The sequence below is a fragment of the Centruroides sculpturatus genome, unplaced genomic scaffold (assembly GCF_000671375.1).
Source record: "Centruroides sculpturatus isolate CEXI.00-Female unplaced genomic scaffold, Cexi_2.0 scaffold1113, whole genome shotgun sequence".
Taxonomy (NCBI): Eukaryota; Metazoa; Arthropoda; class Arachnida; order Scorpiones; family Buthidae; genus Centruroides; species Centruroides sculpturatus.
In genome coordinates, this window is record NW_019385514.1 from 238,868 (window position 1) to 261,575 (window position 22,708).

The window sequence follows — 22,708 nt, forward strand, 5'->3', positions numbered from 1 at the left end:
AAAATAAACTTAAGCTTTATTTTTCTTAAATTCTAACAAAATAATAATAATATTAATTTGATTTAAAGGCTAAACATTTATACAATTATCTCTATTTTTGAAAGAGTTTCGTAGCTATTTACGCGTATTCTCTACACCTTAATATAGAAAAAATGAACGTTTTTTAATCGAAAATATCAAAAAATAAACAGAATTTTTGCGATAAAAGAGTGTTTTTAATATATTTTTAAAGATTGTTTTTTTATCTTTTTCAAAATACGAAACCAGAAGAGAATGAAACGAAACAACAATTTTGAAAATACCTGCAGAATTTCACACAAAATAAGGAAAAATTCAGAAAATTCTCAGAAATTCTACACATTCACCCTTATTTTATCGATTTTCTGTTGTTTATTCTGACTTATTTCTAAGAAAAATCTTTAGTTTTTTCTTTTCTTCCTCTTTCAAGGGTCGAAAACTTGTGCTGGATACGACTTAGATGTATATCTTTCTTATTAAAAGATACTTTTTTATTGTGTTTTATTAATTAGACCTGAGATAAAGATGCCGAAAACGGCTAAGTCTGAGAAGTACGAGTTGAATGGGCCAACTGACAACAATAGAGAATCTTACGGCTCCTTTCAACAGTCTACTGAAGATGGGGAGTTTATCATCCACCACGATCAGCTGGTGAGTACTTTTCTATCTAGGCTCCTTCTATGACTTGTTGCTCATTGTTAGCGTCCTCTTTATCTATTGAATCGCAAATGTCTCGGAGAAGCAGGGGGATACAGACACTTCAACAACAGATTTGGGCCTGACAATGGCTCCAACTCCTGCAGATGACAAATCTACTTACTTCAGAGATGGAAAGAGAAAAATAGGTAAATTTTTACTTTATTATAAATAAGGGATTGCTGCAGGCTGAAAAAAATCTACTATGGATGGCTTTTATACCTTTGTAGAAATCGTAGGAAAATTAGATTAAATTATATAAATTTAGATTTGAGCATGAGTTTTTCTTTTGGTTTTTTTTTATTATTGATACTTTCTCCACGTTGATACAAATGAGAGAAAAGATGACTTTCGTTCAAGAGAAGCCTCATAATTTCTTTTCCTGGACGAAATCCAATAAGTGGAAAGTTCAACGACATCTTACTTCTCTCCTTGTCTTTCTCTCTTTCAACAGAAATCGTCAATTTAATGAACAGTCTTCTAAAATAAATTCTGTTCACTTGTTTATCCAGACGTCAAAGGAAGATTCAATATTATTTTTCCTACCTTCACACACCTTCCCTTTACTTTTTCTAATTTACCATCTATTCAAAGATATTTTCCAACGAAATATTCTATTTTTTAATTCTTTAGAGTGTAGCATAATTTCTCAATCATTTAGATCGATTTTTAGAATGAGAAAAGCTTGTTTAGCCTCAAAGCAAAAATTTACGGATTGACAGACTGACGAACAGTTTCTAAATACTTAATTCATTATTCATGTTACAGATTTTGTTCTGGTCTACGAAGAAGTGAGTGATGAGAACATCAAGAATCAACAGATACAAAAATCCATGAGAAAATCACAGAAACACGAAATGTGGCGACAAAAATTCATGTCGAATCTCCGCAAAGCAGGCTTGGACATGGAAGAGGTAATTCGAAACCTGTTAAATAATTCATAATTAAGAAAATCTGGCATCGTAGCTGTCCGTATGTTAGAAACTACCCGCATCTTTTCTCTTTTTCCAACTCTTTTACTAAGTTTCTTCTTAACAGCATCACTTAGTATTCTAATACTTCTTGTGGTTATCACCTTTCTATAATTCTTACTCCTCTGTTCCTTTATTAATAGAAAGTAGTAAGAAATATAGAAGCAAATTCTTGCTTATCTATATACATACCTTGCTTCCGAATTTAGAAAATCAACGTTAAACATATTAACTTGAAAGCATGTTAGCGTTAGTGATGCGGGATTTAAATCTGGAAAACCTTAGTAAATTCAGAAAATTCTATCCTTTGAAATAGGAAGTGGTCGATGGTGACAGGAAAATCGTACACTTCATTAAACTTTCTGCACCCTGGCAAGTGCTCGTCTACTATGCGGAGATCCTATGCATGAGGGCTCCTCTCCAGGTGAGATAAGTTGCTTGCAATGCACTTTCACAGTTTCTGATGATTCCGAGCAATCTTCTCTTCTCTAGGCTCATCCCAATCCTAGCACCAATTGGTCCGAGCGCATACTGCGTACACTGCGAATACCCAACATCATGTACGCAGACATACCCAATAAACCCCTGGACTACTACACGTGCAGATTTAAAGCTTCCAAATTGGACAAGTGAGTATCGTCTTGTTATGTGTTCTTATCCATAAACGTCTCGAATGATAAGGTTTTAATAGATTTCTAGGAAGCGAGAACCAGGAAGAGTATTTTACCACGACTCAAAGGATCCGAGTAGTGCAAGAAATACTTCAAACCGCTGTGTATGGGAAGAGGAGAAGAGCTCAACTGGGAATAGATAGATTGGTGGAAGAGGGAGTTTATACTGCTGCTTTCCCACTGCATGACGTGAGTATCTGTGTCGAATCTTCGGTGACAACCTACCTAGGAGCATTAACTAACTCATTCGCATACAGGGCCCTTATCAGAAACCCACTCACTACGTTTTGCCCGATTGCCTAAACAGGAGGCAAATCTTATACGAATATTGGGCCAGATGGGGAAGGTGGTACAAGTATCAACCTCTAGATCACATTAGAGAATATTTTGGAGAGAAAATTGGAATCTACTTCGCATGGTTAGGTGTGTGTAACGTAATTAGGTGTGTGCATCTCTGCATCAATTCTTATCTTTAACTCTTCATTTTCTTGAAGGGTTCTACACGGGTTGGTTGCTACCTGCAGCAGTAGTCGGTTTAATCGTCTTTCTTTATGGTGTGTTGACCATGAAAGAGGATTCACCCTCGTAAGTGCATGTGTCATTGTCTTTTAAAATACTTTTTCATATTTCAGTAGATTTTTTTCAAACAGTAACGAGGTATGCCAAAGTGAGAAGAAGTATAAAATGTGTCCGTGGTGTGACGGTTGCCCTTTCTGGTACCTCAGCGACATTTGTTTTTTTAGCAAGTTATCTTACTTGTTCGATCATCCAGGAACCGTTTTTTATGCAGTTTTCGTCTCATTCTGGGGTAAGTACAACAAAAGCTATCGGTATACGCGGTGCTATAAGCTTTTAGTATAGAAATTACAGTCGGCTCCCTATAACACTGTTGATAATTCCGTTTTATATGAATTCCATGTTGTACGATCACTTAGATTTACAAATACAAATGCCAGGCTGTGAACGGCTCACGTATTTGTAAATCTAAGTGACTCGTACAACATGGAATTCATATAAAACGGAATTATCAACAGTGTTATAGGGGGTCGACTGTACTCGAATCTACCTTAAAAATTTCTTACAAAAATTATCACGAATAACGGGATATATATAAATACACAGTCGAACCTCCAGTGACGGCCATCTTTGAACGGCGGCCATTTTTGAAGGAACGTCGAACAAAAATTTATACAAAATAACCTCCAAACAACAGGCATTTTATGTTCTCGCCAGTGGCCGGTGTTCAGAGATTTGACTGTGTATATATTTTTTTCAGCTGTGACGTTTCTAGAACATTGGAAAAGAAAAAGTGCCAGTCTCGCCCATCATTGGGATTGCATGGATTTTGAGGAGGAGGAGGTAATTCACTCATTGTTTTCCTACACCGAGTTCGACACGGTTAAATAGTCCTATTTTACATATTTTAGGAGAGGCCCCGTCCAGATTTCGCCGCAAGGGCTCCTTTTGTGGAGAGAAATCCAATAACTGGAATTAAGGAACCATCATTTCCGAACTCCATCCGTCGACAGAGGATGGCTGCTGGAGTCGGTGTCATTTGTATCATGGTAAGCGGCTTTAATCATTTTAATTTTCTTACCCATAGTTCTGAATACTGTAAAACAGCTATACAATGGTGTAGCGGATAAAACAAAATTAATATAGGCCTACACAGCGTGGAAACATGGTAAAGTATATAAAAAGAGCTCTGGGCTATATCTTATCTATTAAAAGTGAATTATTGTAAGAAGCTATCAGTTAGATAGACAGAGTCGCTATCTTTTTGTAATTAAAAAAGTGATGCGCTATACCATAAAATGAGATGAATANAAACAAAAAATGGGAGAACAGAATTTTTCTAAATTATTTATATCTCATCGCATCATCCATCAAGAAAATCTATGTGCAAAAGCTATGCAATTAGAAAATGTAATATCTGTCGTATCCAACTACATAGTGATGTTTTTATTGTGTTTAAAGTCACTTAGATTTTACAAATAGGTGAGCCGTTCACAGCCCGGCACACGCATTTGTAAAATCTAAGTGACTCATACAACATGGAATTCATATAAAACTGAATAATCAACAGTGTTATAGGGGAGGTCGACTGTAGTAATTAATTTCTTTTTATTTATTTATTTCATATTTGCAGACTAAAAATTTACAGGTCACAAGGTGTCAATTAACTTCTATGGCCCGCGGAAAAAACGAAAAATTTATTCTGGCCCATGTTATAAAAAAGGTTGCTCACCCTTGATCTATAGCATAGTATTAGTATGGATGAGGAACAATAACAGTGAAAAAAAACAATATTTCTTTCACAAGGCAATATTTATTTAATATCTTTCATAAGGCGATATTCATAACAATATTTATTTAAACTTGCTGACATTACGCAAAAGAAAATTTACATCGTAAATTAATTTAAAATTGAAACAACCTTTAAATATAATCTAGGGGATTTTAGTAGATTTTTAACCATTAAAGTTGGCAACATTAATCAGATTAAACCTATAGTTAATGTTGCCAGCTTTAATTTATTTATTTAAGATGATAAGAATATATTAAATAATAATTTAAGAAAATAAATTTTATTTATATTACTGAACGTAAGTTTTATGTTCTATTATTTATGTTACTTAACTTTTATTTAAAGTTTTATAAAACTAATTTTGAATTTTTTAAAGCCGATTAACATTCTAAAGATTCTATACAAAGTATAAAATCTTTAGAATGTTGCCAACTCGTTACAACTAAAAACCCTTTAATAATAAGTAACTTAGTTATATACCGTAAAGCGGGGTTACTTTGTGCACTGCAGGAGTAACTTTCTGGCATACTAGAACGACTTGGTTTGAATCTTGCGGGTTTATATCAATTTTGAAATTTATTTGAGGGTAATATAGCGATAACCTAAAGAAAAAGACCAAATCGGGTACCGAAGATCTAATTTGCATAATAAATCCACAGCTTCAGAGAGGCAAAAGAACGATTTTCGATTTTGCAGAAATGGCTTTTGTTATTCAGTTCTATTACTCTCTTAGTCTTGAAAAACCATTTTATACATTCAATATCAAGTTGTCAGCAAGTTTTCCTTTTTTCTGGTACTAATAAAAGATATTTTAATTAATAAACGCCTTTTTCCTTTCTTTCCTTTCCTCCCTTTTTCTTTCTTGCTAGCAATCACCACGTAGTAACGTGACAATATATATTTATGCAGCAAAACAGGATGTGTCATAAAGTTACTTCCTAACGATGGGGTAAAATTGTAACACATACTTTTTACAATATTGGTTAAAATAATAAATTAACAATTAAGAATTCTATGTATAAAGAAAGAGAAATAGAAAATAATTCCACAAATGACAACTAACGATATGTTTGGCCCAATAATCCAGTAATTAACATCAAGAGAAAACGCGAAAAGTGTCACAAAATAACCCTGGTAACAGAAATTATTTTTGGCATTTATAATAATTTAAGTTTATGTAAATAACACTAATTAAATTGATTTTCTTTCAAGTTTTAACAGGATCAATAAAAAAACGAATTCTTCTTTATCCTCGCCTTTTCCCATGTTTATATAGGGCCGTCGTTTCCTTCTCTAATACGTTTCTTCCATTACTCCCTATTTAGGGCTTCTTCTATCTTAAGTTCCCTCTGGTTCGAGTCTTCTTCCACCTTATCTTTCCAACGCATCTTTGGTCTTCCTCTTTTCCTCTTTCCTTTTATTACCGGTTTTCCGATCATCTCTCCAACATAATTGTCGCTTCTTCGCTCTACTTGGCCAAACCACCTCAACCTGCATTCTTGCATCTTTTTAATCCAGGTGCCCACCTTAACAGAACCGCTGATAAAATTGTTCCTTATTCTATCCTTCCTTGACACTCCACACACCCAAAAAACAAAGATGGAGGTGGCGGAGATGAGAATGTCGAGACGGATGTCTCGACATTCTCATCTCCGCCACCTCCATCTTTCTTTTTTGGGCTTTTGTTATTGCCCGTGTCTCCGCTCCATATAACATTGCGGGTTTAACAACCGATTTATACAATTTTCCTTTCGGATTGCGGCTAACTTTCTTGTCGCATAACAAGCCGCTTAGCTTCTTCCAGTTCGTCCATCCACATTGAATTCTATGCTGCACTTCCGACTTCAATCTTCCTCCCATCTCGACAAATGTCCCAAGATATTTAAAACTCGGAACCAAAGGGAGCGGCACGTTTTGGATTTTAATAATTACACTCGTCCCTATCATTCAGAGTCATATAAGCTATTTTAGTTCTTCTATTCCTCATGCCCCTTTCTTCCAAAACTTTCCTCCACTCTTCCAGTTTCTTCTCAGCCTTGGTTTGGGAAAGTTCACACGGCACAATATCATCCGCAAACAGCGTACTCCACGGAGCCTCACACTTCACGTCACACACCATCACGTCTATTATCGGGTCAAACAAATAAGGGGTAAAGGCTGATCCCTGATGCAAATCAACATTAACGAAGAACCCTTCTGTAGTGCCCACACTGCTCTTAACTTGGGTCTCCGCTCCTTCGTACATTTCTTTGACGAGCCTAACATAGTTTTCTGGAACATTCTTTTTCCTCAAACATCTCCATACCTTGGTACCCAATCATACGCCTTTTCTAGATCTATGAGCACCATGTGCAAATCTTCCTGTATTTCCCTGTGCATTTCCATCAGATGTTTCAAAACAAAAATAGCATCAGTCGTACCATTTCCGGCATAAAACTATTCCTCTCCAATCTCAGATTCCTGTCTAATCCTTCTTTCGAAAATTTTCTCCCAAATCTTCATAGTACGAGACAATATCTTTATACCTCTGTAATATCCGCAGTTTTGTACATCTCCTTTACCTTTAAAGACCGGCACAAGAGTGCTCTTCCTCCATTCATCTGGGATCGTCTCCTGCTGTCAGAGTTTCGTCATAAGGTCCCAGAGGATATCAATTCCCTCCTTACCCAAACCTCGCCAAGCCTCAACCCGAATCCGATCAGTGCCTACTGCTTTCCCCATCTTCATTTTTCTAAGCACACTTTCCACTTCTTCTCTGCTAATATCTTGCACCACTCTTTCATTTGCCTCTTCATTCTCGTATAAAATTCTGGGGTTTTCTTCATTCAATAAATTCCTGAAATACTCTTTCCATCTTTCCTTAACTCTGTGGTAATCTTGTAATACCACTCCTTTATCATCTTTAATCAGTTTAATAGAGGTAAAATCTTTTGATGCCTTACCTCTTCCTTTGACAATTCTCATCAACTGCCTTTCACCACCTTTCCTTTCGAAAACTTTATAAGTCTCTTCTAAAGCCTTTGCTTTCGTAATAGCCACCACATTTTTAATCATTTTATTTGCCAAATAGTGAGTTTCTTTATCTTCCGTCCTTCTCATCAAATCCCACCTTTTCATTGCCTCTTTCTTTTGTTTAACTGCGGCTTGTACCTCGGCATTCCACCACCAAAGTTCCTTTCCTTCTGGCGATCTCTTCCCTGAAGTTTTTCCCAAAATCTCTTCTCCAACTTTCAAGATGCAATTACTATTCAGCCATCACCATTTTTGCACATCATCCGAAAAAATAGATTTCTTTTGACACTTACCTTAAACTCTTTCCTTAATTCCTCCTCTTTCAATCTCCATCATTTGATCCTTTGTTCAATCTGGCTAACACAATTCTTACAATGGCCTATAAGAAAGTCACAATCCACCAGGAGGACTCTATGTTGTGCAGCAACACTTTCTCCATTTAACACCTTACTGTTTCTCACTTTTCTCGGATGTCTTCTGCGGCACAAGAAAAAATCAATCTGGTTGGAAATACCTCCACTCATGTATGAAATCAGTTGGTTCGCTTTCTTCTCAAAGTAGGTGTTAACTATCGCAAGGTCAAAAGCCACAGCATATGATCGACTAGTCTTTCTTCCTCTCCATTTCTTTCTCCCACACCCCACCGCCCAAGAACTCTTATTTTCGCATTCTTCCTCTTCTCAACATGACCATTTAAACCCCACCCACAGATTAATCTCTCGTTCATAGGAACACACATTATAACTTGGTCAAGATCTGTCCAAAAGTTTGTCTTTTCTTCTTCACCACTACCTGGCTGAGATGCCTACACACACACAATCGTAATGAAAATTCCACCAACGTCCAACTTAACGCTCATAATTCTATCACACCTTCGTTTAATCTGACAGACTCTGTCTCTGAACTTTATCAGTTACGATACCGACTCCATTCCTTCCTGCCTTGTTCGCTCCACTCACAAACAGCTTGTACCCTTTACCAAGTTTTTTAGCTTTATTTCCTTTCCATCTTGGAGGCGCAAAATGTTCACTCTCCTTCTTTGCATAAGATCCACCAACTCTCTACTCTTCCCATTCAATGTTCCGATGTTTAAAGTACCTATTCTTATACTTGTCTTCTTCCTCTTCTCTTTCTGGACTAACTTCTTTATCCGAACCCGTTTTTGGTTCGGTAGCCTCAGCTCATTTGACATAGTTTTCGGGCGACATGACTGCGCATCGCTTTTAATCCATTTCTGGGGGGACGTTTTAACACAGTTATAGCTTACTTCCAAGTAGTTTTGGCATAGGTTTTACGGCCGGATGCCCAACCCTATTTGTTTTAAGGCTAAATATATTTATATATATTTTGTTCTAATATTCAAACCACAACGGTTATCAAACTCCGTTCGGTAACCGTTTGGATACGTGTATTTTTTAATAATAAATGAANAGTTTAGATAATTTCAATTTATAGATAAACTGGATGAAGAATATATTAAAACTTCAGTTTTTAAGTATTTAATATACTCGAAACTTTTGTAAATTGACCCTTTATAATCTCAATTTTTACATAAAAAGATCCGAGAAAAATTAATTATTGATGGGGCTCGATACGGTACCCTAGCGTTGGAAGCTGAGTCGACAATATACCACTCGGCCACGTCAAACTTCTTAAGCAATAAAGTTTATGGAGAGAAGTAAACAAAAACAGATAGTTAATACAAAATTTGATTATCTTCCATTGTAGCACGTAGTGTTTGTTGTGTGCAAGATGATCGATGTCTTGGTGCCGGATATACCGAAAACACTGGAAATGAAGATCAAACGAGAAAGATATTTAGCGAAACAAGCTCTCGCTGACTCTGATACCATTATGAAGGTAACGTTATTTTACACTAATGCTGTTCAATTAACACTTGAATAACAACATTTTCTTATCTGATTTTGTAATGAAGTGGGTGTTGCTTGGAGATGAAGGAAATTTTGAATGTTTAATTTAGTGATATTGCTATAAATATACACTATTTACGTGTGTTGTGTGATTAAATTTATTAGCTTATGTATACAGTATGGTAGACTTATTATCTGGAATGAATGGGAAAAATGCCATTCCGGTTAATTCAGTAGCATTTAAGTCCTGCGCTCAGTAAATGGAACAGGTAAATTTTCATAGAAACGTGAAGAGAAAAAACGCATGCAACTTACTGTTAATAATTTGGATATAGAAGACTGGATGGCCGAAGTGGTGTCATTCTATTGCTCTGGAGGATCTGGATCGAATCCATGCCATCGGAAAACCCTAGGTCCATTCCTCGTCGTGCATTCCTCTCCACTGTGGGTCTGGCAGAATCCACAATGGATATGAAAAAAGCACGTTTTTGAGTCCACACGGCAGGAACAAAATCTCGATAGTTCAGCAAAGTATATTGCTCATTCTCCCATCCTCTGATCAATAGCTTATAAAACGATTTGTGACAACTTCAAGTAACTCATACATAGGCATTTTTGGCATACCGGATAATCGAGAGTCTACTGTATATGTGTTTATCTACATTGTGTGCGCATGCATGCATGTTGGTTTGCTTAAGTATTTATACATATCTGCACACTGTATGTTTGCTATCTGTATATTTGTACTTTCTGTATATACTGTATTTGTGTTCGTTCATATATTAAATTGTGTACGTGTATTTAAGTGCATGTTGATAAGTAAGTGTAGTATTAAATGTGTAGTGTAGTTTGCCACTTATTATGCTACGTGTTTACAGGGTGATTTTTAATTCACGCAAAACTTTAAATTTTAATAACTTTTACCCGAATGAGATAGAAATAAAATTTAAAAAGTACTTTATAGAACAATCTTTACATTTTCAATGTCAATGATTGATTAATGTTGTGAGCTAGAATAATACTACATAGAGTGGCTGTGATCTTGGTGACAACGACGAGAACTATCGACGAGTCAGAATATTTCTGTTCGTTGCCCTTAAAAACACAAATGCCTTCCCCTTTGACTAAAAGGAAAATGGCAGACGTGTATTCAATTTCACTTCAGCCATCTATGTAGTATATTCTAGCTCGTTGGATTAATGTTAACAGTCATTTTCAATTGGTGGCACTCAATTTAGAACAATGTGTTTATTTTAAAAAATTATCATAAAAAATCTAATTTTCTATTTGATGTTTCATCAGAGCAGAGTTATTGAACCATTTTTCTTTAAAAAGAACGTTATTTCTGCTGTATATGTTGAATTATTGAAAAAGAAGTTTTATTCCAAAATGCTTGTTGGGCATAAACATCGGCGTGCTTGATTTATGCAAGATGGCGCAAAGCCCCATCGCACAAAGCAAATGATTAATAGCCTTTACAGCATGTTTAAGAAGCATGTAATCGGATTAAATTATGAAAAATATGTTAGCGGTGGCGTGGAGTGGTTGCCTTATAGCTCCGACTTAAACCCGTGTGATTTTGTAATTTTTTTTTATGGGGCTATCTTATAAACAGAGTATATAACAATGCTCCTACAACTATTGAAGTGCTGATAGACACAATAAGAAAAAAAAAAAATAATGGAATTTCAAGAAAGACCTTTATTACCGTTATTGAATGTTTCAAAATCGGGTAAAAACTATTATTGCGAGCGAAGGTAGTCATTTTGAAAACCTAATTCATTAAATGGCAATAAATTCTGTATAATGTAATGTGCTTTTTGAACTGTTTTTAAATCGCATATAGCTGAAAAGTTACTAAAGTTTAAAGTTTTGCGCCCTATATGTTTGAGAGCGTATACTCTATGTATAAACAATACATGTGTTCGTTTGTGTTTACACGTTTAGTCAATGTATGTAAAGTCTGTTTTGCCAGCATGTTTATATGTAAATTTTTGTTTGTGATGTGTGTATAGTATTTTGTATCTTATCAATGCCTGCTTATTATCTGTTATACAGTATACAAGTACGTCTATGATTTATGTATTGTCGATCTTGTAGGCACTTTTTGTATTCTTATGTATGAACTGTATGTACTGTACGCATATATTTTTAATCAATACGTAGAAAAACACTGAAATTTAATAGAAATTTCAGGAAAGGACAGAGAATCTAAATTAGTCTCTCTGTCCTTTCCAAAAGTGCTTCCAGAAATAATTCCCAAAATTCAAGTTTTCGTGTCAAATAGCTCGCGAATGCGTTATCTTCTACGATACGATCATTAAAAACTACGCATGGTTTTCCAGGTTGCCCAAAGAAAAGATGATGATGACGATGAAGATTTTTCTAATCATGGAACGAGTGCATAAAATCATCCACTCTCTCTAATAACATATGATTAATTCAAAGTCTTCTTCAATACTTGCTTTACTGAAATGTTTATCGACAAAATCATTTTATTGTTACCTTCCTAGCAGATTTAACATTATAAGTAATCTTCATCTGGATGATAGACTCATCTGTCTTTCAGAGAATAATTATTATACATAATGAATGTTTTATAGTGCAAACCAGTGGTGGAGATAGTTTAGATAATTTCAATTTATAGATAAACTGGATGAAGAATATATTAAAACTTCAGTTTTTAAGTATTTAATATACTCGAAACTTTTGTAAATTTTGCAAATTGACCCTTTATAATCTCAATTTTTACAAAAAAGATCCGAGAAAAATTAATTATTGATGGGGCTCGATACGGTACCCTAGCGTTGGAAGCTGAGTCGACAATATACCACTCGGCCACGTCAAATATACATTAAAGAATCATGCAAAGTTAAAAAAAATTGCTGAAAACACTTACTTCTCCACCACTGTAGCATTTTCTTTGTCGATTTTATTTATGCATAATTTGCATAATTTCGTCTACGGAAAGTCGATGTTACTTATTTTTTCGCTGATATACACGCAACGATGGCGGAGTTACAATGAATTGGATATGCATTAACACCAGCAATTGGTTGTAAATTTGAATTTCATGACATCCCACTACGTTCTGGTTGCTTTAAAATGCCCCAACTGTTGTTTATCCTTAAGGATTAATCCTTAAACTTCTATAAAGGCTGCTACTCTGTACCAATTTTCCTAAAACTTGGAAGTTGGTCTTGCCAAATTTAATCGAAGAAAAAACTATTTTTTAAGTAGGTGATTGCTTCATTTCAATCGAGGCCCTCCTACGCCCTATACAAATGATTCTTTTAAGGGTCATTTAAGGCAGCTTTCCCTTTTATAAATATATATATATATATAAAAACATGTATTTTGCAGCCAATTTTCCTATGTGATATGCACTGTCGTGACAAAGAAATTATTAAAATTTTGTGCATCTAAAGTGAAATTCTCTCTATATATCAGGAAAATTTCGTAAAAATCAAGCTTTGTATTTCTCTATAGTTTCCTCCTCTGCTTCGTTGAGGATTTGTACAGTTTGTAAATAAATATTTTCTGGTTTATGCAGATGTATATACCGAAATATGTTTACAGTATGTAACATTATACTAATATATAAATATACCGTATATATATACAGAGAAAAATTAAGCGTGTGTTGTCCATCTTTAAAGTATGATCCGTATTNACTATTGGTCCAGATTCTATCTAATATGGTGAGAAACGACGTTATAGGAGGTACTTTATACGAATGTTGCTACAATTTTTTCGCTACGTTATAGGAATTTCCGTTATAGGAACGCGCGTTATAGGGGGGTCGACTGTATTCTTTACTTTTTAAATCTTAAAACAATGCACTTAGTCAAATAGTGGCTAATGGATGAAATCGAAGACGATTGCAGAGTGTGCATAAATGCGGACTGCCAAATCTCCAGGGTGCCGATACCGGTCAATGTCAAATACCTCTTTTGTTACATCACTAGTATATCTCATAGGACGCGACGGGGCCATTGTAGATTTTAAACGTTTCTCACCATAGCTGTAAAAATCTAAATATGTTAAACTTAATAGTCATTTGTTTTCTAGCTAATTTGTTTTAGGACCGAGTGTCCTCGGAAATTTCCAAAATTTACAACTTTTCGGTCACTCTTGTCAAACCGGAAAAATTTCTGTCTTTATTACATTAATAATATGAAGAAATCAGTCTCCACCGTACTCGGCTGGAGATTGTTCGATTAAGCTTTTGTTTAAGTAAAATTTTGGCTCTTTCATCGGGGTTTTGTTTATGTCCCCAGTTCCCTAATCGCTTAATTATTTAACNGTACTCGGCTGGAGATTGTTCGATTAAGCTTTTGTTTAAGTAAAATTTTGGCTCTTTCATCGGGGTTTTGTTTATGTCCCCAGTTCCCTAATCGCTTAATTATTTAACTACTACTTAAGTAGAAATAAGTCAAAAGCGGTTACTTCGTACTCGAATATTTGTAGTCTTGGGAAACAAGTGGAAAGACAAATTTTTATGACAAACAGATACATAAATTTTAAATGTAAGGAAAATATATTCTAGAGCTTTTTCTGTACCTCGTGCATCTCTCTCATTCGTTAAATTTAGTTGTAAATGATGCTGTCAAAGTAACAGTTAATTTTTTAACATTATACAAGAACTGTACACGTTTTTTTTTACATCCCCTTAAAGATGGGATATACGAAATCGTAATATCACCTGTTTAACATTGAAATCCGTGAGTAATATAAAATCGGGGAGCGGAATAAAAATATCAAATATTTTAATGGATTTTTTTTAAACCCCTGTCAACTATACAGAACTATCATAAAAACATACCAGCAAATTCCTATTGGTTGGGTTAAGTTATAAATCTACTCGTGATTCGCGTAATTGGGTGAGGGTGGCCAAATACCTAGCAGGCACAGAACTGGTCCTGGATAGAATTGGATGCAGTATACGTGTAGCATCCACCCAAGGTCCTTAACTTACATCTCTACAGCCATTTGAAGGTCAAAAATGACATTTCTGGCCTTATACCATATTAGAAGCAAGATAGATGATTAAAAATATTAAGAATATCATTCCAAGCCATTTCTGTAACTACTAGTTTTTGTAGAATCTGATTAGAAATACATAAATTCTTTAGTCCACACCAAAAAACCAGGATAGTATCTTATGCAAAGGCATTAAAATTTGGTTGACCAGGTCACTAGAAGAATAAACAAATTATTCTGACAATTTTGGCCTATTTTTGGAAGCATTAATACTTTTAAATACAAATTAAAAAATTTACAAACAGTCAATAAATAAAGTTTCCAAAGCCTGGTCAATTGTATTTTGACCAGGCTTTGGAAACTTTAGTCTTAAATCAATATAAATTGAACATAAGAAGTGCTTTTGAATAACGAATAAATAAATAAGCAGATTAACACATTTCAGTTTAGATAAATTGTCTTTTGTTTACTTAATAGTAACTTTGTGGCTGTTTAAATAAGCAAAAGATAAGCAGAATAAATACAGTTTAAGTAAATGTTTATCAAGGAAGCAATAAAACAAAATCATATAAATTTATCCAGATGATGAATCAAAGCTTCCTATTTCTTATCAAGTTTTTGTTTAATTTCTACTTTTTCCTTGTTTGTAGATGAATATTCTTTGAGATTATATTTAAAATTTCAAATGTTATCTTTTAGTTCTGAAGAATAAAATGCCAAAATTTATTGCAAGCCAATTTTTTTGGTATTTAAATAAAAATTAAGTATTGCTAGGTTGAAAATTGCATAATTTATTATATAATTTGGAATATAGATGTTGAAAATCGTATTCTTGTATTTTAATAATTTTAGAAACCTTTAAGAGGAAGGAATGATTTGGAGCAGTATTCAGACCTCACTGGCTCATTCTTTTGTAGGCATTGTGGATTCAAAAATACCACGACTCTTTTGTAGAATGGCCCAGAAGAGGTTCAAATTCTGTTCATTCAAATCTTTTCTGGATTGTTTTTTAAGGGAGCTGTGAAATTTTGAATCTGCTATGTTTTACCTTATGTTGCAATCTTTAATGAAATTGTTGGATATATGATTGGAAAGTAGCAAAAAACTGATAACAAATTTTAAATTTATTCTGTATCATTCAATTCAGAGCTTACAATTTAATAGCATACAACAAGTTTAGCTTTCAATCGTTTGTTTTGTAGGTTGATGAACAGATTACAAGAGGAAAGTTTAATAGATTTATTCAATAGAACCTTATTCTTTGATTTATTCTATATTATGACTCCTCTCTCAATAAGTGTTCAATTTATTTTAGTAATTATAATAGATTTGAACAAACATCACTTTATGTTAATAATTTACATTCATTTAATTTAGTTACAGTCGCTGGTTTCATCCAAACATCTCAAGAATCGGAGCAGAGAGACTGCTGACCGAGAGGGGATTTGATGGTAGCTTTATAGCTCGTCCCAGCAAGTCCAATCCGGGAGATTTTACATTATCTGTTCGGTAAGGAAATAAAATTTGATTAACACTGTGTAAATTTAGTGTTTGTTATTTCATAATTTTATACCAAAATTTTTGTTTTCTCACTCACTGATAAACAGTTAATAATTATACAATCCTTAAAAATTTTGTTGACATCAATAATAGGGATATATATTAAGATATAATTAACATTTTAATTTGCAACACTATTGTTTTGAAAAAAATATTTTCTAATTATAGACGAAATGGTGAGGTGACACATATCAAAATTCAAAACACTGGCGACTACTATGATCTTTATGGAGGGGAGAAGTTTGCCACGCTAGCTGAATTGGTGCAGTATTATATGGAAAAGCAGGGACAGCTACGAGAAAAAAATGGTGAAATTATTGAACTAAAGTATCCTCTTGTCTGTGCGGATCCCACCACTGAAAGGTGAATGAATTTTCAAATTTTTTTATTCTAAAGATATTTCAGTTTTTGTTGATATGTGAAAATAGTTTAATTTGGAAAACAATGAATAAACAGATTGTCATAGGATCCTAATCAGAGATGTTTCTGCATCTTCTTCAGTTTATTTTCAGTTATATTTTCTATTGTTAGTAACATAATGACATAAAAGTAGTTAAAGACAAACCTACTGTATATATACAAATATAAACATCCAAACCCAATAGTTATATATTAAAGTCGAATGATTGCCGAATTATATCGAGCTGTATTACTACTGCTATTATTAATTAAATGCTAAGTACTTAGGTGCCATATCTTATCTATTAGTAATATAGACTGATATAATTTAGCAATTGTTTGGCTTTAAGATAAACCTGTTTTTAATATTGATGAATCAATGTATGTATTTATGGTTCCCAAAGCTGATGTTAGCATCATGCACTTTTTAATGTACAGATCGGTTAACGAACAGATCGGATAACGAACACTTTCGCGAAAGATTTTTATGTTCGGACAACGAACACATGATCGAATTATGAGCACACCATAGAACAAACACAAGAAGAAGCGATGTAANTTTAAATTAAATTACATTGAAATGAAAAAAACTAGATGGGAAAATATTTAAAAATTCAACACTAGAGGAGCCACAATCGGCAATGTAACGGTATTTCCCGAATGATTAACGATCTTTTATTATTTTTTTTATTCTACGAATCAACATGTCAACCGGGTATTTTATTTAATATGGATAAATTATTTACAGTAATAATAAAATAACTGGAATAGCAACGACTGTCGAGAAATGTTTTTATGATTGAAATTGATTACTTAGGTAGCATCGTGTCGTGTAAGCTGTTACTTCTATGGGAATAAATGAGTGCAGTTGTTGCATCGAAGGGTGTTGGTTTCTGCTAAATCATGAAGCTCTACGACATTTTCATGCGCTTTTCCGGTTTTTAATGAGGTTATAAACGGAAATTGGGAGTTAAATTAACAAGAAATGACTTCTAGAAGGTAAATATAAACAGTTTTATTCACTAAGTTAGTAAGCACATGACTTCTTACTGTTTACATTGAAAGATATGCTGCTAATTAAATTAATTAAGTGCAAAATGCATGAAATGAATGAAAAATGCAACTGAGAAAGGCGTGATTTCTTCCCATTATCTATGTTTTCTGTATTTATTTTGCATTTTGGACATCACTTCATGTTTATAACATAATTATCCATGTGAGTGATTGTTATTCGGGTAGCATTTATTGCTTATTTGAGCTATTTAAAGCAAAATTGCATTAAATTAATATATAACGGATGCCTTAACGTTGCTTTAAAAGTCCAGTAATGAACGAGTGGATCGAGCCACCGAACGCTAGTGGTTTGCACCCGACCGATAGGAGGACCGCGTGGAATTTTCCAGGTTTCTACGCGTTAAACATCAAAGAGCACGCTTAGAAATTCTAACTGGTAATGCCACAATAGCGGTGAACGACGTCGTTGGTCGTAGCCGGTTATTCTATTACCGCTATGACCCACTGCTGGTTATTTTGTGGTGGAAAGTTGACAGGAAGCGATATCGTTCGCTTTTCCTGTCGTTGCTCTCAAATATCGATTCGGAGTCGTACGATGATGAAGATTTGACAAGTTTGTCGGAAGATGAAATGAACTTGTAAAATTTTTGGACGAGTGTCGGAGAAAAATGTATCTTTATTTAGTTTATACTGTGAAATCGATAATTTCGCAGCATTTGCTGGCCGTTGACAGTTCTGTCCTGCCCCGTCTGAAATTAGAGACGACGTGACTTTCTGTTCTTGGTCGCTTTGTGCCATGGAAACAAAATGCTGATGTTTGGAAACAAGATTATGTTGGTTTAATGCATAAGAAATAATATATCCGTGATGCGTTTTAGGTAAGATTTCTTAATTTGATGCATAAGAGGTTTGTTAATATATTATTACACATATTAATTTTATTGGTATGTAGAGATGTATGGCTTTTTATAATGTGTTAATACATAAACTCCATTTTTACTAATACAGTAATGTATATTTCATATTACATATGCACATATTTATGTTGAGCTTTTCTTTCCTGAGTTAATTGTGTTTTTATATTTCATTGGCATACGTATCATGCTAAACATTAATTTAAATGAATTCTTAAAAATTACTGTATTCATTGTTGCAAATATATAATTAAGAATGTCTTTAGATTTCTGATTTGTTTAGAAATGATATAATTAGAACAAGTATATGTGTTTGTGCTTAATTTATCTGTTAGATGTACTTAAGCATTTAATAGATTGAATACTTTCCTTATATACGGATCTAATATATGCTTGTTTTTCAAGATTATCTGCAACCTATTTTGGCATTAATGTGTTTCTGCAGAGGTAAGTTAAGCAAAAAGGACTATTTGCACAAATTACATATGTATTTACTTACATGTGTAAATACACATGTAAGTAAATACACACTTAATTACACATTAAGTAAATACATGTGTATTTACTTAATTACACATGTATTTCATCTTGGATATTTTTGATAAAGGTAATTGTAATCCACAATACTAATGTTATGTACGTACATTCAAAATAACATATGCTTACATTTAAGCATAAAATCCACATTGATATATAGAGTATGTTCAATTGTATAAATAGAGAGTGCGGCTTTGTCTTACGTATTATCAGCTGTTAATGTCAAGTTCAAATACTCATAAGTATAAAATAATCATCTTGATGCAGATAGATTTGCTATATCTTAATGATATATGGCATATATTCCAGGTGACAAAGCAAATGTATGTTTGTACTGTCACAATGATGATGATTTCATATCATCTGAGTAGAGGCTTGCATGTGATTGCAATCTTTCAAAACTTGCTTCTGTAACTGGGAAAAAGTATATAATAATTTTTTGTTGCTTTTGCACTTCACTATTTATTTGTGGTTCTTTTTTACTCTTAGAGGTACTAAATTGGATTTTGAAAGTGGGTGATGCTACATATTCATTAAGTTCTTGTCTGTGATAGCAATGTGTGGATATTCCAGCTTAATATCTTAGTTTTCTTCTTGCATAACTAAAATTCCCAAACTTTTCTGGAAAGGAATGTTAATTTAACCAAGATAGTCATTGCTCTGCTTCATAAATTATAAATAAGGCAGAAATGAGCTTCTATGATTTCTTTGCCGAGCGTTATTTTTATTGCTATGCCGTGTTATACTACAAAATCTTCAATTGCTTAATGCATATCAAGAATTTACACATAAATTGGACAATAAATTTTACATTAATTAAATTAATTTTTTGAATATTTTAAAATATATAAAGTGTATAATTAATATATAATTGTTCTATCATGTTTTGATATGTACTGTACTATTAATATAAAAAAATTACATTATTTATCAGCAAATTACCCTATATTTTGCCTTATTCTCTTCAATGAGTTATGTACAACAACATTCTTCATTCTTAGAACTTATCTAGAGCTTTAATATAAACATATTTTCTTAATTACTTTAAAAATTAGTCTTCTAGACACATGAATCATTAATTAATTAAAAAAACTATCTTAAAGAAATAAAATTAATTTATTTAAACATTCTTTTAAAGTGGTATCTTTATATATTTAAAAATTACAATATAGTTTTAGAACGACATTATTAAGTAAATTTGCAGTCACTCGTGCTTGGTTGCCAAGCTCGACCGGGGATTTAATTTGCTAAATTGCTTATGACTCATCAATCTTAACACAACCTAAATAGTTGCTAGTTCTTTAAATATCAATATTCTCTCTTAATTGGATGTATTCGTCTCCAAAGTTAATTTTTTTTAATCATTAAATAAGGCACTACAGGTTCTTGTGACTGAATTTTCACATAGAAAATTACATTTTTTTAGGATATTGCGGAGAAATTAGAACTGCAACATCTTTCTCTCGAATTCTGTCGCTATTTCCAATAATAATATGTAATAATCAACAGATTAAAACGGAGATGGATTCTAGTCAGAAGTCTAGGAGACTTGTCCTTTCTGAAATGACTTTCAAAATTAATTGTAAGCAGAAATGCTTGAGATTTTCTATTGATTTTTCATTAATAACCTAATGTGTGCTATAAGAGAATATTAAAAACAACAATTTTGTATTTGCTAAGTTGATTTATTGGAAGAACTAATTTAAATATATATCTATATTTAATCAAATTAATTTTTAAAAAATATTTTTATTTGACATTATTTTAAGTAAAAAGTAATTCTTTAAGTAAGAATTCATAGGTGCATTTTAATCAATACAATCTATATCCAACATGTTGTGGAGCATAATTTATATTCTATAGCATCCTAATATATGGAAGATAAACACTATTAATGTAGTGAAACTTTAGTAGAATTTTGTACAGAATCATTCATTGTCATACCTATGGTAGCATTATAGTTGTATATTTACTTTTCTTTGTAATCTTCAGTTACTTAGGAACTAAAGCTGATTTTGAGGTATATTAACTTTAAACAATTATTTACAGTAGCTATGCAAGTAATTTAATTTGTATATTGGCAGAAAATGGTGTCAATTTGCACTCTGCATGAAAAGTTTATTGGTATGTATCAATTTGAGGATAAAAATGGAAATTCATACTCAGCTATCTCAAACACAATCTACTGCACATGTATTAAAGTATGCAAATATAAAGATTTTTACTTTATTACTCAAAACAGTGGCTGAATGTTTCACTTCCTTTTGATAGAACGTTGCAGATCTTTTGATTGCTTTAAGTCATACTTTTATACTTACTGTCTTATTTAAATTTTTTTACTTGTTTGCCAAAGTCACATGATTTTGGATTCATTGTTTGCTCACAGATCTTTTGCTCATTGATGGATATCCACGGAATTATTCTATGTCAGCAATTCTCAAAGTTATTAATCTGTGGACCACTTAAACCAAGTCACGGATAAACCACAGATCACCTATGATACGATCCACTTCTTATCCTGCAAATATCATCTTAAAAGGCTTAGGAAACTATAGATTGTGTGCCACAATATTTTCTCTAGCTGGTAACATAGCATAACATCTATGTTTTTCTGGTTAAATAGCATAGAATTGCATTTTGCTGATCAGTCTGTGTGCTTGTTCGTGGACCAGTGGTCTAAGGACCATGCTTTGAAAAACAGCTTTACATTCATTTTGGTGAATCAGTGTTTCACAGTTTTGATTTATTTTAAAGCAAACTTTTGAAAAATCTGAAAGACTGTCTGTGAATTGTAACTATGTATAATTTTTTTATCTTCATACTAATTTTGTTTGTTTCTTTGATAAAAATTTAGATATTCATTATCATTTTAGATAGTCATTATCGAAAGTTTGAAGCCATTTGAGATCAAATTTCAGTTACAATGCATCTAAAGCTCAATGTCTACATAATGCAATTTGCATCTGTGGAATTCATCTATTCCTTTGTTATTTTGGAATATATAAAACAATAATATTGGTTTGTTTCAGTGGCGTGCCGTGACATTTGATGATAGGGAAGCTGTGTTTCTGTAAGAAGCCAACAACCAGGGGCAATCAGTCAATCGCTCGTCAGTGATGGTCTAGGGTCCATTTGTATCGTTTATTCGATAAGCCAGTAAAAACCGCAGACTTTTCTAAATGTATTTTTAATATCAAAATTACATTCCAAATTGCTAGCCACGATATAAGGGCTACAATTAAAAATAAAATAATAAAAACTTACTTGGTGACATAAAATGTGTGGTGGATGTATCGGTACATACCTGGTACAAAATATTCTTCAATTGTACAAATATACTTTTAAAGAAAATTATAATTTAATATATCTCTGTAAAGAAATGTACATAAAAATAAGTACAGTAGACAATAAAAAAATAGTAAATAAAATACAATAAAAAATAGACAATAAAAAATACAGTAGACCCCCCTATAATGCTTAGATACGTTCCACGCTAATCGAATTTTACGTTGTAGGAATGATTAAATACATGAGCCAATCGCAGCCCAATAGGTGGGAACTTTACGGACTAAGGCTGTTCGAAAGGTTTTCTTCTATAAAATTAACCGATTCTAGACTAATTCCACTCAACATTTCCAAAACACATAATTTTTTGGGAATAATCCGTATAAACTATGCTATAAACAAAAAATTATAGGATTACTTACCGAGTGTGTACCGTTCGACTACGCCGTTGCTTAAAGCTGGTTTTCGT

At 33.1% G+C, this 22,708-nt stretch overlaps 3 protein-coding genes across 4 annotated transcripts in view; all 3 read left to right on the forward strand.

Moving 5' to 3' along the window:
• The window catches only part of LOC111639698 (anoctamin-7-like), a 35,570-nt gene extending 22,360 nt beyond the window's left edge, over nt 1–13,210 (forward strand). Inside the window, exons 7-15 of the mRNA XM_023385618.1 lie at nt 2,377–2,545; nt 2,614–2,779; nt 2,851–2,941; nt 3,007–3,164; nt 3,633–3,715; nt 3,784–3,991; nt 7,207–7,301; nt 9,405–9,536; nt 11,893–13,210. Of these exons, the coding sequence (XP_023241386.1) occupies nt 2,377–2,545; nt 2,614–2,779; nt 2,851–2,941; nt 3,007–3,164; nt 3,633–3,715; nt 3,784–3,991; nt 7,207–7,301; nt 9,405–9,536; nt 11,893–11,955 (1,165 nt within the window). The 3' untranslated portion in view covers nt 11,956–13,210. The remainder of the gene's footprint in view (nt 1–2,376; nt 2,546–2,613; nt 2,780–2,850; nt 2,942–3,006; nt 3,165–3,632; nt 3,716–3,783; nt 3,992–7,206; nt 7,302–9,404; nt 9,537–11,892) is intronic.
• A 2,033-nt stretch (nt 13,211–15,243) lies between these two features.
• LOC111639699 (tyrosine-protein phosphatase non-receptor type 11-like) lies at nt 15,244–17,027 on the forward strand. The gene is made up of 3 exons (XM_023385619.1): nt 15,244–15,275; nt 15,908–16,039; nt 16,259–17,027. Exons 1-3 carry the CDS (start codon nt 15,244–15,246, stop codon nt 16,455–16,457), a joined length of 363 nt encoding a protein of 120 aa, XP_023241387.1. The 3' UTR covers nt 16,458–17,027.
• Nucleotides 17,028–17,122: 95 nt separating this feature from the next.
• LOC111639704 (tyrosine-protein phosphatase non-receptor type 11-like) overlaps nt 17,123–22,708 on the forward strand; it is a 20,088-nt gene continuing 14,502 nt past the window's right edge. The window contains exons 1-2 of one of the 2 annotated variants that reach the window (XM_023385633.1): nt 17,123–17,204; nt 17,307–17,488. In XM_023385633.1, coding sequence (XP_023241401.1) covers nt 17,475–17,488 — 14 coding nt within the window. In that variant the 5' untranslated portion in view covers nt 17,123–17,204; nt 17,307–17,474. Of the gene's footprint in view, nt 17,489–22,708 lie in introns of both variants that reach the window. The other variant, XM_023385632.1, reaches the window with a different exon arrangement.

Excerpts from the sequence above, each read along its gene's own strand:
- LOC111639699 (XM_023385619.1), top strand. The coding sequence starts at position 15,244 with ATGCCAAAATTTATTGCAAGCCAATTTTTTTG. Across the intron at positions 15,276-15,907 it reads ATTGCAAGCCAATTTTTTTG|TTACAGTCGCTGGTTTCATC; the intron begins GTATTTAAATAA and ends CATTTAATTTAG. Across the intron at positions 16,040-16,258 it reads GATTTTACATTATCTGTTCG|ACGAAATGGTGAGGTGACAC; the intron begins GTAAGGAAATAA and ends TTCTAATTATAG.